Source organism: Coffea eugenioides, chromosome 7, assembly GCF_003713205.1.
Source record: "Coffea eugenioides isolate CCC68of chromosome 7, Ceug_1.0, whole genome shotgun sequence".
Taxonomy (NCBI): Eukaryota; Viridiplantae; Streptophyta; class Magnoliopsida; order Gentianales; family Rubiaceae; genus Coffea; species Coffea eugenioides.
Genome location: NC_040041.1, coordinates 6553930 through 6571707, shown reverse-complemented (window position 1 = coordinate 6571707; position 17778 = coordinate 6553930). Strand labels below are relative to the sequence as shown.

Genomic DNA, 17778 nt, shown 5'->3' with positions numbered 1-17778 from the left:
GAGCAGTCGGATAAAGGATTTGAATCCCGGATTTGATAATGGAGAAGACTCTGAAAATATGATAAAACACTAATAGTAATAATAAAGATTTAACCACGCTAATGCTGAGTAATTTTTTTTTAGCGTTGAATATTTAGTACACTTATTCTAACTGATAATGGTAAAATAAGATTTATTCTGAATGTTTTGGATTTGTTCTAAATGTTTAATTATTATAATCTGTTAAGATTGATTAGGTCAAATATTTGTAGGGTACATTTGCATAATGGAATGAGGGAGAAATTGAACACTTATGAGATGTACAGATTTTAAGTCATCTCTCTTTTCTAGTATAAGGTTTATTTGTGATGAATGCTAGTTTTTTCACTACCAAAATAAAAGATTTGTGTTACTAATTGATGATATTGATAAATTTTTGTAAATTTAGATGCCATATTGAAAAGTGGTGCAAAGGCAGGACCGTCATTTTAATTTTGCTACTTCAAAGTACTCCTTTAATTTTGACATATATCTGTCCTTTTTGTGACTGATAATTGGAAAAACTTGTTTGCCAAATTTTAACTTAGTAGTTGATTTTTCAACCCCTTTTGTTAATATTTTCAACAACTCCAAATTACGGTGTAAATATCATGATAGTTGACAAGTTATGTGATGAATTTGGATTAATTATTTTTGACAAATTATAGGCGATTTACATCAAAGACCTCCATGATTAGGCTTCCCCTCACACTCAAAAACAATGGTTATAATAAGTACCTTGATTGCTTATTCCACAAAGGCTAATAACAAAATATTTCTTAAATTATGTCATTATCATATCAAATTCCTATATTTTACCCAAAAATATCACGTTAACTTTGTGTTAAGTTTCATAATGTAACATCTAATACCGCACCTAATGTCACTAACAATGAAATACAATGAATGCTTTATAAAGTTTCATACCTACACTTCTATGGACAAGGGTTACAAGGGATTACCACACAAAAGAAATTATATTTATAGTAAAACTTGAAAGATGTAATAGATTACTTATTCCACGTATCTTACAATGCACATAAATCTTGTAAAATATAGTTTTGCTTTGAAATTACTTGTCAAGAGATAATTGAATTATCTTTTTTTGTTGAATAAATACAATATCATTTTATTGTTATGCATGCTAACAAAATTGCTTTAAAAGCAACAATTATATCAAGAGTAATTTGATTCCTTTGAAGGCAAACAGGCGTAAATCCTATATGTTAGGCTTGGTCGTCATTTTTTTCAAAAAACTATTTTCTTGCATTACGAATACTTTTACTTAATTTGTTTCATCTTCCTAAATTTCGAATAATCTTCTATCCAAACATACATAAATTAAATTCTCATGATTTTTTATGAAAAAATTATATGCCATTAGCCTGGATTTAATTGTGGAACAAAACATTTGTTTAGTAAAATGAAAAACCACCAATAGGAGCAAATAAGAATTAAGAACAGTCGGTTCTGCCGTTTTCGTTTTGGTTTTGAGCGGTTTTGGCATTACGGATATTCTACAGTGTTCATCCACCTATAGAAACAAAACAAGTATCCGAGTCATCAATTGACACGTGGACAGATTGACTCCTTTAGCGTGACGATTCGATAAAGTCAGTGACGTCAGATGCTTATGATTGGGTGAAACGGCAAAAAAGGTCTGAACGGTTAGTTAACACATCTGAATAACAAAAGATGTATTGTACGCAATGGGTGGTGGAATGGCAGGTGGCCCCTTTAATGCTGTCTTTTGATTACTGAAGATGATAAGAAAGAAGCTTGATTATATTAGGCAGATAGCACTAATGGCAGCTAAATATTCAACTAATTATAGAAAGTGTTTATTGTAGCTATTGATCCACCATTAATCAATACTATATCTGGACAATTAACTTTTGCCCTTCCATTCTAACAAAAAATAAAGGAACTCTTTCCCCGACAAAATTGCAAAAAATATATCTAGAAATGCTATGACATTTGCTAGTATAGTAGTTGGTATGAGTGTGTTTGGTGCCAAACCAATTTTTTGTCTAATTTTCCTCCTACAAGTTTTTTAATAAATTTAACTACAATAATATCAAAAAGAATTTAAAAATTTTAAAACATACACTTCAAAATATCAAAAAACACACAAAAAAATTTCCCTTTTTTCCCTTATTCTTGTTTCTCTTCCACCTCAACTCACTACCACCTCCGCTGCCGGCCATCTCTTTTTTTTTTTTCCTTTCTTTTCTCCCTCTCTGTCCCCCTCTCCTCCTTCCTTCTCCCTCCTTCTCCTCCCCTTACGTGATCTTTAGTCACGCGACCAGATCGTGTATGCAAGGAAGAGGAGGATAGAAAAGAAAAGAAAAAAAGTTTTACATCTTAAAAAGTTTTTCTACAAATTCTACAATAAGTTACAATAAAATTTTAGACAAACACAAAAAAAACTCATTTGCCAAACGGGACCATTAATATTCTTTTCCAATATAATTTTACTTAATCAAAATTATAATTATTAATTAATTTTGTATTTTTTCATCAATATTTTTATCTTACATATATCACATCATAAAAAGTGCTAATATAATTATTTTGATTAATCTCCTATCCAAAAATTTTTTGGTCGACATAGTTTTATTGATCCATTAATTTGATTCACACCTTTGAAGTATTGACGAGTTTGCACAACTGGTCACACTCACACAACTTGTTGAAATTGTGAATTTTTGAATAGATGAAAGGTAAAAATCTAAATTGGCCAGGAGTAATGCATTTCCAATACATAAAACCTGACACACACACACACGCGTGTGTGATTAAGGAGACTTAAAGGTTAAGTTTTTGCCTTTGGTTGTTGGACGGAGTCGTAAAACTCGTTGAAATGGTGAATTTTTTAATAGAAGAATGGTAAAAGTCCAAATTGGCCAAGAGCAATGCATTTCCAGTACATAAAACCTGATACACATGTCTCGCTAAGGAGACTTTAAGTTTTTGCCTTTTCGGTAGTTAGTTGGATGGAGTCGTGAAGCCAAAGGCTCGAGAAGATATTCCCAAAGCTTTGGTCCTCGTACCTTCTAGTTAGCAACTTTTTTGTAGGGTATATGGCTATGAACATTTTGCAAATTTTCGGTCATATAATCTTTAACATTATTTTCCAGCAAAAAAAGAATTGTTGAGATGTCTTTAGGTTCTTGCAGCCTTCAAGTGCAAGTAAGTAATCTGCTGATAAAGATTGAAATGTAAGTAACTAATATGCTGATAAAGATTCCTGTCGCAATTGAACTATTAAGTGATCAGAAATCTGCCAAGTAATAGTAGCGTCGTGAGGAAAATTGGCATCTTAATTCATAAGGTGGATACTGTAGTACAACTTAGTAAAAATTATAAGTGTTTTTGTATAGCATGAAAGTAACTAATATATAATTACTACTTAATTAATGAAGAGGTGATTTATGGCTTGAAGAGTTGCATCGGGTAACTGGAGTACTCTCCTAGGTGAGGTGCCGCTGCGCGGATATCACCTACTCAGTTTATCGGAGACGGGGCTAAATCTCCTGGTTTTTCTTCGATGATCGAGTTAGTTTAGATAATAGGAAGTGAAATAATGTTCCTTGGAGAAAATAGGCTCTTACCAGATCTCCCTCTTTCTTAGTGGGACATGTTGATATTTTATATGGGACAATGTGACGGAAAGAACGGTGGGGTTTGAGTCCCTAGAAATCTGATTGAGACAACGTATCAGTCTGATTAGACAACTCTGGGCAGTAGGACAATGTAGGGGGAAGGACGGTGGAGTCCGAGTCCATAAAAATCTGATTGAGACAGCGTATCAGTCTGACTAGACAACTCTGGGCAGTGTGCAGAGTGTGCCAGAGGCTGTGTCCACTATGCAGGTGTCAGAACAATGGACAGGACCTCAGTTGTCATGGTAGACACAGCACCACTTCGAGACAGTGGGTGTGGTGATCATCTCAGTCATCTGTAGGCGGTGCGTATCCGAGGTGATCAGGTCGGATAGACGTCCTCAAGTGGTGTGGGCTTTGGCTCGGTGAGACGGAGCCAAGGTGACCATTATCAGACGGATATGCGGGAAATAGGGCTCGGCCAGATCAAGCCGAGCTGGAATGACCATCCTCAATTAACATTCTTTTGATACATATGAATCACTAGACCAGTAGCAGTATGAACAACTTTGATTTAGCATAAATATTAACTAGGACTTAATACGCAGACTATTTTCACAGGAGAAAAAAAGGACCCAAAAAATGAAAACATGAGAAAAAAAACCTATTCTGTTACTGATACGAATGCAAGAAGAACTTTGATAAATTATGACAGATTGGGAATCTCTTCTAATGTTTAAAGGAATCACTTTTTTACCTTACATAAATCAAATCACTACAGTACATTATTCTACAAAATTTTTAAAAATAGCAATTCAAACAGGCCGATATGTATTTCGATTTGAAAGGCTAAATCCTTTTTTTTATTAAAATTTCATCACTATTTAATTTGGAATTAAAAAACATTTAATTTGAAATATATCTAAAATGTTTGTTAGAGGAGGTGATCAATAAAAAAAATTATTTTAGGGGTCATTTTAGAATGAGGAGTGAATTTATAGATATTAGAAGAATAATTTATGTATAGAAAGAAAAAGCGCTCTTGCTTACATCAGTAACTGTTCCATTTTCCTTTCCTGGTAAGGTTTTAGCGTTAAAAATTACAAGGTTCTTCCCGAAGTGTTTAATTCTCAAAATGACTATATATCAAACATAAGTATGACACCAATAATAAATTGTGATAAATAAAGAATTCTAATTATCCATCTCAAGCCTTAAAAGCTTTTTACGAGATCAATGTATCACTTCCAATGATGGAACCTAAATATGTAATTTGAGGGGACGAACTTCATACACATTTATACTTTGTAGTTAATACAAAAAATTTTAAAATTTTTTTTGGGGTAGTCAGTAGTCTCTCTCCTTAAATGCCGTAAGCCGCCTTGACAAGGTGGCGTAGCAATACAACTTTCGACTTGTATTTTTAAGTCAGAGTCAATGACGTGAAAAGCTATCAAGAAAAGCATCTAATCCGAACTTGTGAGATGTCATCGTTTCTTTGGTTTTTTTAATGAAAATTTGAACTTTTGCTTGACCACTCTTGTAGAGTTATGATTCTTTTTGTCTCATGCTAATCAAAACAAACTGCGTAAAAAATTCCCAAATTCTTACGCAATTTGTTAGGAATAGGTATCGGCTTGCCAATATTTGTGTAATTATGTTTTTAGTAAACAGCTAATAATTTTTGGGATAATTTCAGAAATCTCCTTTTAAAGGGTTTTCATCAATAGTTACACTGATGACTGGCCTTTCTAAAATTTTTAAAATATCAAATTTCTCCTAAAATCATTTATTTTGTAACAAGTTAGCCCAATTTAAAAACACAAATAAATAAATGATTTTAGAAGAGAGAAGATAGTAGTGTGATTTCACAAGTGCCCCTCATATATTGCATTAGTTAGATAATCTCGTTTGAAAAGTAAATATTCACTTTAACAAGATCAAAGCTGGGGGATGGGGTTTTAAGTGCAGTTGATGGAAATTATAAGGCATCAACTTCATGAAACAGCAACAATTTGCAACCGTTACTTTGCATGAAACTGTATTTAATAGCAGAAACAAATCATTGGAAAGGAAAATTTGTTAGGGTGGAATCTCTGGAGTTATGGCTGGAAATCGAACGAGTGTCAATAAGAACTAGAAACACAAAATATAATAGCCTCTTCAAGCCTTAGAGGTAAATCTAGAAATTCACCAATATCGTTCAACATTAGGAACGTTATTCTCAAACTCCAGAAAATGCTACCCTAGAAAAACTATACACCAGTAGAGAGATTTTAATAGATTTACTCAACAAATATCAGACAATTGGCTCTTTAGCTGTGTAGCCTCCTCTTGTTACCACCCCATCCTTTATAAGGAATACATCATCTCGCCAGTACTGAATATTTGGGGATGCATGCTCATGGTTGATGGTTTCTGATCGTGAAGTAGGGAAGTTACTGGTTTGACCATTCTTTCCAAAAACATACGCAGATGGAACGGACTAAGAAAAAGAAATTCTATTAGCTTGCTGAAAGAGGTTAAACAAGGCCAGCACAATAGACCTCTAGCTAATGATAATCAGAATTTCTTTAATAAGTTTTGGTATGTTCATCTTTATTTGGGATATGACGTTTCTTCTTCTTAAATTTTTTTGTTTGAGCTGCATTTTCATCTTTTCCTGTCAAGTACTCATTCATCTATCCTTCTACAGAGAGGGCAAGTGGGAGCTCCATTCCATTGAGAGTGAGATAATTTGAATATTGTATTTTGTCATTGCCCTTCGTTGGTTCTCTGATTAAATGCTGTAAATGTGCCTGAGCCAGTGCAGTTGGAACGAGTTCAAATCACTTCCATTAAGTTGGTAAACTTCCTGCAAAGGAAAAATCACCTAAATAGTCTCTCACATTTTTGAAAACTCTCTTTTTTGGTCCTTTACATGCAAAATAAAACAAAATGATCCCTCACATTCAAAGTGTACCATTTTGGTCCCAAATCATATTTCTAGCCAGTTTATTGACTAAAAAGCATGCCCCCCATCCACACGCCAATGGACGTAGGTGCAGAACGAGAATAGTAACAAGAAAACTCACATGGCGCTCATGCAATAGTGTAATCAACTTCTTATTCTCAATTGGCGGTTATCTCATCTTTGGAGGCAAAATTACTCACAAATCGCCAAGAATTTTCCAAAACAGAAACTTTGTTCAAAAATAACATTGTATACTTCATTATTCATTCCACTGTGCAGATATCCCTTGTTAATTTCACTAATTGCAGAAGCTGTCGAAGATGGACCACTAAAGAAATCCAATGGTTGATTCGCATTTCCATAAGAATTATTCTATGTAGCATTTTTATCCTTTTTCCCCTTCTCGTTTCCAATCTATGATGACAATCGCAGGGTCGTTCATTGTGTTATTGACATCATTATTAGTCCCCTGCTGCTGCTGTTGCCATTTGAAGCTGCGAGGAGGTGAAAGATTCACTGTCAAGTTTATGAGGATACTTGGAATACCAGTTGGGGTCACAGTTGGATTGTATACTTCATTATCTCTAACCTTGTCCGCAGTAGTTAAAACAACAAGCTCTGTGTTTTTCTTCTGTTTTGTATCTTCATTTTCTTTGTAAAACTACTACTGTCTTTTCGTTTTTTGTGTATGCAAGTCTTTCAATTCAGTGAATCCAAAGTGAAGTATTTCCAGAAGACTTGACTTGCTACAAGAAAATCTCTAGTCTCTTGTTTATAGATCTTTCCTCGAAAAGAGAAAGAATGGTACTAGAAATAGTAATGGTAGAGTTTATGGAATTCTAAACTAGTCATTACGTATGGCACCGGCCGCCCAAAAAAAAAAAAAAACCTCCTACCCCTCTCCACATCCTTTCCATCCCAAGTGCCAAATACTCCCCTGATCACTAGGACGACCCGAGCAGTATAACAAACTGAATCTGGTTTTTCCTTAATGTGGAATAGGGTTAATCGTAGAAAACTGCCCTGCAATTAGAAACCTAATTATTGCCTAGTCGTTTGCTAACACAAGGCATGACTGTTTAAACTTCAGGACAGAAAACAGGCAAGTGCTTGGGGGACAAAAGTTGCATTTTGTAACACTGCATTTTGTAAGCTATGTATTTAGAAATGGTAAGGATTTGTGGTTAGCGAAACATAATCAGTCAACATTTTATCGTTTTATAATGGATAAAACCATTAAAGCTCATGGTTAACAAAAATAGAAAGCCTAGCTATTAAAATGTGCATATGATTGCTGGTGCTAAATTATAGGACCTGGAGGTTTATCATACTTGACTGTCCTCTCAAAATCATCCTTCCATTCAAAGTAATCCTCATCCATTTCATCCCTTCCATCATTTCTCATGTCACTTGCACTTGCTGTCTCCCACTTAAAATCATCTGACTCTTGGCCACATAATTCTGCATCTGCAGTATCACAATGCACACTCTAGATTCGATAAGTCGAGTTTAGCTCCATCTTTCTGTTTAGGTTATCAAGTTTAGTTTACTTTTTTTTTTAATTTAAAAGTTTAATTGATCTCAATTCCTGCTTATTTTTAATTTTTTTCACTTTTGTATTCAACCTTTTTCACTAAACTTGATTTCCAAGAATATATCGAGCTTAGTTTTTTCTTGTATTGTGTTTAAATCTTTCGCAAACTTGATTTCCTAAAAATGGTAGAAAGTTTTTAACATACGCCATAATAGTAAAGTTTTTGAAAAATCACAGGCATCTTATTCGGGCAACAATAAATTTGCAAACTGATACATTTGTCTTTCATTTAGGTGATTCAGTTAGCTGGAAGATAGTTACATGTCAGTAGGGTAGGCACTTAGTTACTGATGTAGTAAACGGGGAAGAACGAAAGAAACGTATATATAGCAGAAAGGTATCATGATTTGGGCAACAATAAATTTGTAAACTGATGCAATTTTTCATTTAGCTGGTTCAGCAGTTAGCTGGAAAGTAGTTACATGTCAGTAGGGTAGGCACTTAGATACTGATGTACTCGAAAGGGAAGAAAGAGAGACGTTTATAAAAGAGAGGGAGATAACTGAGAAGAGAGCACAACAGTTTTGGCCTTCGTATTAGTTCCATTTCATCTCTCTACTTTCTTGATCTTCCTGCAGTAAAACTTCATCCTCTACTCTTGAATTGCGTTCTTCAATTCTTGCAATTCCTGATTCCATTCTCCAATTCTTGCAATTCCTGAGGGAGGAACTTGAGATTCTCAACTGCCTTAAGCCACAAGAATTACAACTTAAACAGGTTCTAAAATCAGATTTCAAGGGGAGCACGGATTAATAAGCAGACTTGTATATTTATTATTATAGCGGGTTGTAACGTCAGAGAATTTAGGGTGAGTACAGAAATTTTATGACAGGCCTGGCAGTTTTCATGCATGTAGTGTTCGTGTGCAATAGCTGATTTGAGTCGGCAAAATTCCTAAAATTCATACCAACTTACTAACTTACCAAATAAAAAAAGAAGTACCTAAGTTACCAACTATTGATAGAGGAATGGAGATGGCTTCTGTAACTGCTGGTGATGGACAAAGCACTTGCATGCAATCATGTTACAACATGATTGCTGCATTTTTAGGTAATTATATATTGCTTTAGTCAATTTGATTTTGTTAATGACATCTCTCAGCTATATTTATTTGTTGTCGTTTTTTTCGGTCATAACATAATTCATTTTTTCAGCATCTTACGTATGTACTAAGTTCTCTTTTTTGTAGGGGTTGGCATTTTAACACTGCCATATGCACTGTCCATCGCTGGTTGGCTTGGCTTATTACTATTTATTGCGGTTGCAATGGTATGCTGTCGGACAGCTCTCCTGCTTGAGCGTTGCATGCGCGGTAATGAATCAGATGTTCAGAGCTATGGTGACATGGGTTATAAAGCATTTGGAAGGTCAGGGAGAATAGTGGCCTCACTAATAGGGAGCACAGAACTCTATCTGAGTTCTATCAGCCTACTGCTGTTGGTGTCTGAGAATCTAAATTATTTGTTTCCCCACACAGTCTTCTACCTTGGACACCTAAAACTTGGGGAAAAGAAGTTGTTCACAGTTTGCACTGCTTTAGTGATGCTTCCAACTTTATTCTCAACAAATGTTACAAAATTATCATTCATAAGTGGTTTGGGGACACTAGGGATTTTTGTAATAATATTGGCTATGCTTTGGGTTGGAGGTACTAGTGGATATGGATTTCAAGACCGAGCAAAAGTTGTTTCATGGAAAGGTATCTCAATATCGACCAGTTTGTTCCTAACTTGCTTCGGAGGACATTCAGTCCTCCCTACACTGTATAACTCCATGCAAAATAAGCAACAATTTACTAAGGTGAACACCTGCTGCTATCTTGTATTAGTTATGATGATTTCTTTTAGTTCACAATTTAACTTATCATTTGATTTCTCATTTGAATCACAAACTAAATTGTCCATTACATCTATCTATTGCAGGTATTGCTGCTCAGTTTTTCATGCAATAGTATAGTCTACCTCATAGTTGCAGTTGGTGGTTATCTCATCTTTGGAGGCGAAACCTGCCCACAAATCACCCTGAATTTTCCAAAACAAGAGCTTGGTTCAAAAATAGCATTGTATACTTCATTAGTCATACCACTGTCTAGATATCCTTTGTTGATTTCACCTGTTGCAGATGCTATCGAGGATGGACTACCAAAGCAATATAAGAAACAGTTAATTTGTATTGTCATAAGATTTATTCTCCTAATTATCACAACCCTGATTGCTTGTTTTTTCCCTTATTTCGAGTCTCTGATGGCGATCGTGGGGTCATTTTCTGTGGTTTTGACATCATTATTGTTCCCCTGCTGCTGCTACTTGAAGCTAAGAGGAGGTGAAAAATTCAATGTCAAGTTTATAGAGATACTTGGAATAATAGTGTTTGGTATAATGACTGGGGTTACAGGATTATACTTTGTTGTCTTTGATCTTGTCCACGGTGCTGGTTAAAAAGATTTACCTTGGTCTAGGCTTATGCATGGATTCAATCAGCAAAAGCCCCTCCAACTCAATAAATAGCAACAACATGTAAGTCTTTGCCCAGTTCTTCCAGCTTCTTCCATTAAAAAGAGAAAGAATGAGATCACTTCAACAAAGCTAAGGGACATTGCTCATCTTTCATTTCTTGCACGTGCAAGTGATTTTCTTATGATGTCTTTCGGGGTTTTTTTTTTTTTGGCAAGTCTTGGTTATGTATTCAGGGAATCAAGAAAAGAGTATTTCCACAAGATTTGACTTGCTACAAGAAAATTTCTAATCTCTTGTTTATAGGTTTTTTTTTTCCTTATAAAAGAAAAAATGGTATTATTATGCCATAAAAAGCTTGTAATGTGCTAGTGAATTAACAAACAATGGTAGAGTTTTAAGGTACTCTGCTGTAAGCTAGGAATTATATTTGGCACAGACAAATTGGTAAAAACTGAAACTGGTATTTGACTACTTTTCTTGATATGGAATAGGGTTACTTGCAGAAAACTGAAAATTGCCCCTGCATTTAAACCATCAACGCAAAAAGATTCATGAATTAGTAATATGCAGAGCAGATAATAGTATTGGAATTGCTGATGAATTTACAACAAGCACTTGTGATTATCAACAAGTATAAAAATATGAATAATGCTAAGAGAGGTTATTGTCTGATCAAAAAATCCAAAAGATACAACTTACATTTACAAAAGCTTCTTGAACGATAGCAGTTACAGTGCAAATCAATTAATGAAACCAATATCATAACGATCAAACTTTTACATGCTCATAATTTGGGATTGGAAAAAGGACAAATCAAACAAAAATCTACACAAGACAAAGTTTAACTGCTAAACAAAACTTACAAAAATATGCTTCTTCACCAGTTCCTGATGAAATTTAAGGTGATGCATTTGATGCTATATGTTTCATTCTTGAAGAGCGGTGATCATTTTGGTATCCACATTGATATATGCTTTACAGAGAAGGCCAGACAACAGAGTAGAACTACTCTTCATCTTCAGTAAGCTGCACATTGTACCCATGCTTCATGTCTGCGTGCGTTTACAGGTAAATTATGTTAAACAAGTATTGAGAGAAAATAAAGAGCAGGTCTGTGTATGTTCCAAGGACCAAGTAAGTTAGGAGAATGAAATAAATGGCCCAATTTCTATTTGACAACATCTCACAAAAATATCGTAACGGCAAATCACCATAACAAATTTTTGCACAAGGGCTATAATCAACTACATTTCACCAGGAAAGTTGTAAGTGTCACCATGTCAATATGCAAGACAAAGGAGAGAGTAAGTAAATAACCTAAAAGAGGATTCTTATACACAAGTTCTGGCTGTTTAAACTTCAGGACAGAAAACATGCAAGTGCTTGTGGAACAAAAGTTGCATTTAGTAACACTGCTATCTGCTACTTGCAAGCTATATTTAGAACTGGTAAAGATTTGTGGTTAACGAAACATAATCAATCAACACTTTATCGTTTTATAATAGACAAAACCATTAAAGCTCATGGTTAACAAAAGTAGAAATTCTAGCTATTAAAATTATGATTGCTGGTGCTAAATTATAGTACCTTTAACTGGAGGTTTATCATATTTGTCTTTCCTCTCAAAATCATTCTTCCATTCAAAGTCATCCTCACCCATTTCATCCCTTCCATCATTTCCCATTTCACTTTCACTTGCTGTCTCCCACTCAGAATCATCAGACTCTTGGCCACACAATTCTCCATCTGCACCCTCACAATGCACACCCCCATGTTTACTAGCAGCCTCCCTAAATAACCAAGCAGCACGCATCTGCTTCTTAACTAATCGCTCAGCATAGTCAGGAACCTTGTTTTGCCTCAATGATAGATCTGGATCCGTTGACTGAGAGCACTCATTTATGAACAGAATAGCATCTAACAAACTCTCCTTAGCTAACCCGAGCATGTCATAAGCTTGTGCTCTCCTCCAAAGGCTTTTCGCATGACGATTCACAGGGTTATGTAGACAGAGTGCACGTGTTGCATCACTTATAGCTGCCAAGGGTTGTTGCAATAGAAGATGACACTGAGCTCGATTGCTGTAAAGTACCACTCTCTCTTTCTTGGATCTCATTGGGCACAATGCCAATGCTTCCGAGTACTTAGATGCAGCCCCAGAAATATTTCCTGAAGAAAATAGTGAATTTCCTTCAAGTTTGACAACTAGTGCTGCTGCCTGTTTAATATGAAGATCCTCTTTTGGCATATTCTTTTCCCATTTTAATCTCTGTCTGGAGCTGAGTAGTTCCTCAACCTCTTCTTGTATGCGACTACTAATAGAATTCCGTCCTGTTCCTTGTGACTGAACACAATCCTGAAGAGCATTGACAATGGATTCTCCTAGTTTTTTGTGATCACCAAGACTTGATATCTCTGCAAGGTCCACCAAAGCAGGTACTGCCTTATCCATGACCTACAAAAGCACAATTTTTTGGATCATAAAAGACACTCAGAAGATTAACAAGAAAGGTTGTATGCATCTCCCTGAATTGGAAAAAGGGCATGTATTAACACACTTTTTGTACATATGGATGACCACAAGACTGAAACTGCAGACACAATCCCAGACATAACTTGCATCCCAAGTTTATAGGTAGAAAATTTTCTTGTAATCTTCCTAGACTTTTATCTTCATTAATATTTCTTGAATATAAAGTACATTGAAGCACATTGTAGCATAGTGGAAGCCTAAAAGAAAGAGAACCTTTTACCACTATTCCTCCTTTTCCTATCATACCAAACAATGCACTACTAATCATATTGTTTTTGGCCTCTCTGAAGCCAGAGGTTTAGAATCTCACAGAAAAAGAGTAAGCCACGGACAATTGTTTTTCAATTTAAAGGAGACATCATGGGTTCAAAACACATTAAGAACTAACCTCTGTTGGGTAAGGGGTGTATCAGCAACCTTGCTGGACATGCCAACCGAGATTATTGTGTAGTTAGTTTGTCCTAAATGGTAATTTTAATCAAGTTTGACTTTCAATTCCTTGTCTACAGAACATTACATATGTTACAGATGATGATATTACGCTAACAACCAGCAAAAACATGTAAGACAAGCATGGATGTATACATCGGATTGAATGTCTAATTCAGTCTATGGAAATGACTCATTAGCATGGTCTTGTAGTTGCAAAAATTTCCAGGAGGAAAACAAGTTCATGTACCTCCCAAAATCTTGGATCCATCTATCCAGCTAATTGTCCAAAAGAAAACATGCATGACCCAGTTAGGGTGGCTGTGGTCTATCAAGCACTTTACCTTGTGAGATGTACTTGGATCTTGAAGCAACCATAGAAGACAATCAATGGCCATATACTGCCAGTCATCCGATGAACGGGCTATATTACATAATGCCTCCACAATACCAGGGCAACTAGCTACAGGCCCCCTACCATGCTTGTGATGGCAGATCGTCCGCAATAAGCCAATTCCAGCAGGAGAGTTCTCATTTACCAGCCCACCCCACATCCCTGGAAGTTTTATGAGAAATTCTGGTTTGCATATTGTTGGCAGGAACTCAGGTTTAAAAGCAAAGCAATTAATTAGTTGAAGAGACCAGCACTGTAATTGACTAGCCCACTCCTCTGCCTTCCTGGACTCCATTTCAACACCACCCATGCCACGAGTAAGAAGATCACAGTGATAACTGAGCCTTCTGTCAACATACTGGTAAAAATGAGAGTAAACGATTTCAAGTGAACTCATCGCTAGTTGGATGGAAAGCTCAAGGATCTCACCATGACTTGCTACTGCAGGAAAAGTGCTGGCATAGGTAGCCAAATGGCCTAGAGCTCGTACTGCCACCCTCTGTTCAACCCAGGTTAACCTCCCTCTCAGAAGTTCAACCAAGGGTGGAATAACCCCAGCATGAATAGCTCTTTCAGCAAATTCTTCCATATTCATGGTGTAGGATCCTATTATGTGGGCTGCATAATAAGGTATATAAATATTTTGATCATGTGTTAGCCAGCGACGATTCTTTAAACCCTTCCATATAAGTGCTGCCATGCATTCAAATATCCCCAATTCAATGAACTCAGGATCATTAGGGTGTGCCATAGCTGTATTCCATAGGCCACTAATAGGGAGAACCTGACCATCATCATCCTGTGAGGGAAGTTCCCGAAAGAACTTTAAGATACTTGCTCTACGCTTGCTTGGGTTCCCTTCCTTCATCACACAGAAAAAGCATCCTGGGTAGGGGCAGTCAGGGGACACTTTATCCATGTCATAAGCTTACTTGCTGACCAATCCTGGAATTAAGTTCTCATCAGGCTCTCAACATCATATTCAAAATCAAAGAAAGTATAATGTCCATTACTACTCATGCAAAAAGCAAATTGGTACACACTTTCCCCTTAAAAAAAAAACAGCTCAAATTTTAGCATCAGCAGATATGAAATTTATCTAGGCTTGGTTTTTGCATGATCTGACAGCCATTAGTTGGCACAATGATTTGCTCACCGGTAACAATCATGGAAGCCTTAAAAGACCACAACTTAAACAAAGACAGCTTATAATGTGCTGTCTTCTTAAAGTTTTTAGCTTTTATCTTTTGTAAGGCCTGCAACATATCTAACATGGGATGTGGGAATTCTCCGGATACATCTCAAGACCTTGCTAGCAAATTGAACCATTCCTAAATGATCTGGTTTAGCAATGACAACTAATAAATCTTTACCATAGCCAAGGTGACACTTTCACTTCGGTTCAATTCATCACTACCAAAGTGCAATTTAGACATAGGTAAAAGCAGGCAATATGTTACTTCATTAAGGCACCAGGCACCAAACACTCAATGAACACTGGAGGTTATATTACATTCCAACTGAGTTTTTTACTTAAAGCACTAATAAGATTATGTTACAGGTCATGTCAAAGTCACCACAGAACAGGTAAAAAGGGAGTCAACCAGGCCAAACCTCTCCACCGGAATCCTATGGCAATAAAGACACCAGTCAACCAGCTGCTCCTCATCCTACATTACCCAAGATACACAAGGTCCAAATATGGGGCATTCTAAATGCTTAACTTCTTCTTCTTTTTTCTGTTGCTTTTCTTAGGGAAATACACCTTGTGATAGTTTTTTTCCCCACAGCGGTGGGGAGCATGGCACTACATGCTTAACTTCTATTCAATGCGAAGCTAAGCATCAAAGGGTCCAACAGCAAGAACAATTTGATGTAACAGCACCTCATGCATATACGTCCTTCATCAACTCAACCTCATCATTAACCAATCACTGATTCATTCTCATCCTATGTCAAATTCTCAGCTTTAACTACCTTAGGGCACAAACTTATAGAAGCTAGGAATTCATAGTAAGCAAGTGCACAATGACATCTTATAACTGAACCAGAATATCTTCACACAGTTAAATACTCAGGCAATTAACTAAAATACTGGTTAACAAGATGTGATGACCATAAGGAGAAAAAGAATTGCATATTATGACATCCATCCAATGAATCATATTGACTTCATGAACATAAAATGAAATTGCAAGCACAGATAACCACATGCCTAATTAGCAAACAAACCCCCAGGGGAACACTCAGCAACAACAAAAGCATCGAAAATAATCTGTTTTTTGTCAAGTAAAATGTGAAATCGAAGAACTAATTTCAGATTGAAAAAAAAAAAAAAAACGCTGACTAACTGTAAGTTTAAAAAACTTTTTTTCGCCTTGTAACATACATACTTTGTAAATCGTGCTTAGGCTCTTCCTATGAGTTCAAGTACAAGCACAAGAAGATGATGAAAGACTAAACGAGTAAATTAAACCTGTAGAACTAGTAATTATGAATAACTTCATCACTATAAAAGACAAGAAGCAAATAAGTCTAACCCAAAACAAACAGCAAAATCAAAGCATAAAGCAGACCATCATCCCACCCAAAGACAAATCTGTAATCATTTTCACATTAAGCAGACACATTTCAAACTCCCAATAGATCTAGATAAACTCTAAGGCAACTCCAGCTAAAATTGACAAGCTACTAGGTTCTGACCAAAATGTCCAGAGACCGAAAGAACCCAAACCAAAACAAGCAAAAAGAAGAGTAGATACAGCAATCCAACTTGACCCCATGATCAAATGAAGAAAAAGATTCAAACTTGGAAATAGCCCTGAACCCACATTTTTCTTCGCACACAAAACTGAAATTCGACCAAGAAATCAGACCAAAAAAAACAAACTTTAAGCCAAAAATATGGAATAAAACAGAAGAAAAAGAAGAGTGGAGCAAGATACCTTGAATAAGCTAAGACTGATGGGGGTTGAATTCAAAGATTTTGAGAGGCTGGTCTAAAACAAACAAAAGAAAGAATGGTTTCTTTTTCTTTTCTTTTCTGGTTGCAGAAAGTAAATAAACCTCTTTTGGTAAGAGTCTAAAGTGGGCTGATTTGCAATAGCATTCGAGGCTTTTTGAGAAGTTTGAAAAGAATGATAACTGAGTAAAAACTACTGTAGGCAGAAGGCATATTTTTTTATTTTATTTTAATTAGACTAGGGACTGGACCCACTGGAGGATTCAGACAGCAACGAAAATCCTGTAGTAATGGGAAAAAATTTAGGTGTATTTAAAATTTTTTGCCGTTTTTTGGGAAGGTACACTTGCACCGGACAGTATTGAAATTTGATTTTGATGGCTAATATCAAGCTACCTCACTTACACTTTGCTTGCACGCGCTGTATGACACTAAGCTGTGGTTTGCAAAAGCGGGGGTTAATCACGCCCCCGAAATTACGAAAGTATGGAGTATTCACACTTTACCACCTACACCTTTAAAAATATTACATTTTACCCCTCTCTTGACAGAGTCAAAATTTTAAAAACTTAAACACCAACGTATTGAAGAGACTTAAATATCCTTGATTTGTTGGTGAAGGTACAGTTCTACTCTTCCGATAGAGGGAAAACTAGCAGAAATATACTATGCTTGCGCACGGTGAAGAATTTATGTAATGCCCACAATGAGCATTGAAGTACTATAATTGATATTTGCAGTATGATGTGTATAAATCATGTGGTGTAGGGGAGATAATTATAAAGATGAGAAAAAGGATAAACTAACCATCATCTCAAATGACACCACCATCCG

At 35.9% G+C, this 17778-nt stretch overlaps 2 protein-coding genes across 2 annotated transcripts; one reads left to right on the top strand and one right to left on the bottom strand.

The window, feature by feature from the left end:
- The first annotated feature begins 9138 nt into the window (after window positions 1-9138).
- LOC113776760 (amino acid transporter AVT1I-like) lies at window positions 9139-10608 on the top strand. The gene is made up of 3 exons (XM_027321822.1): window positions 9139-9220; window positions 9360-9869; window positions 10292-10608. Exons 1-3 carry the CDS (start codon window positions 9139-9141, stop codon window positions 10606-10608), a joined length of 909 nt encoding a protein of 302 aa, XP_027177623.1.
- Window positions 10609-11295: 687 nt separating this feature from the next.
- On the bottom strand, window positions 11296-17104 carry LOC113776693. The gene is made up of 4 exons (XM_027321753.1): window positions 16928-17104; window positions 13933-14927; window positions 12214-13081; window positions 11296-11678 (listed from the first exon to the last, which is right to left on the bottom strand). The coding sequence occupies exons 2-4, from the start codon at window positions 14899-14901 to the stop codon at window positions 11632-11634; spliced, it is 1884 nt and encodes a 627-aa protein (XP_027177554.1). The 5' UTR covers window positions 14902-14927; window positions 16928-17104; the 3' UTR covers window positions 11296-11631.
- Between the last annotated feature and the right edge of the window lie 674 nt (window positions 17105-17778).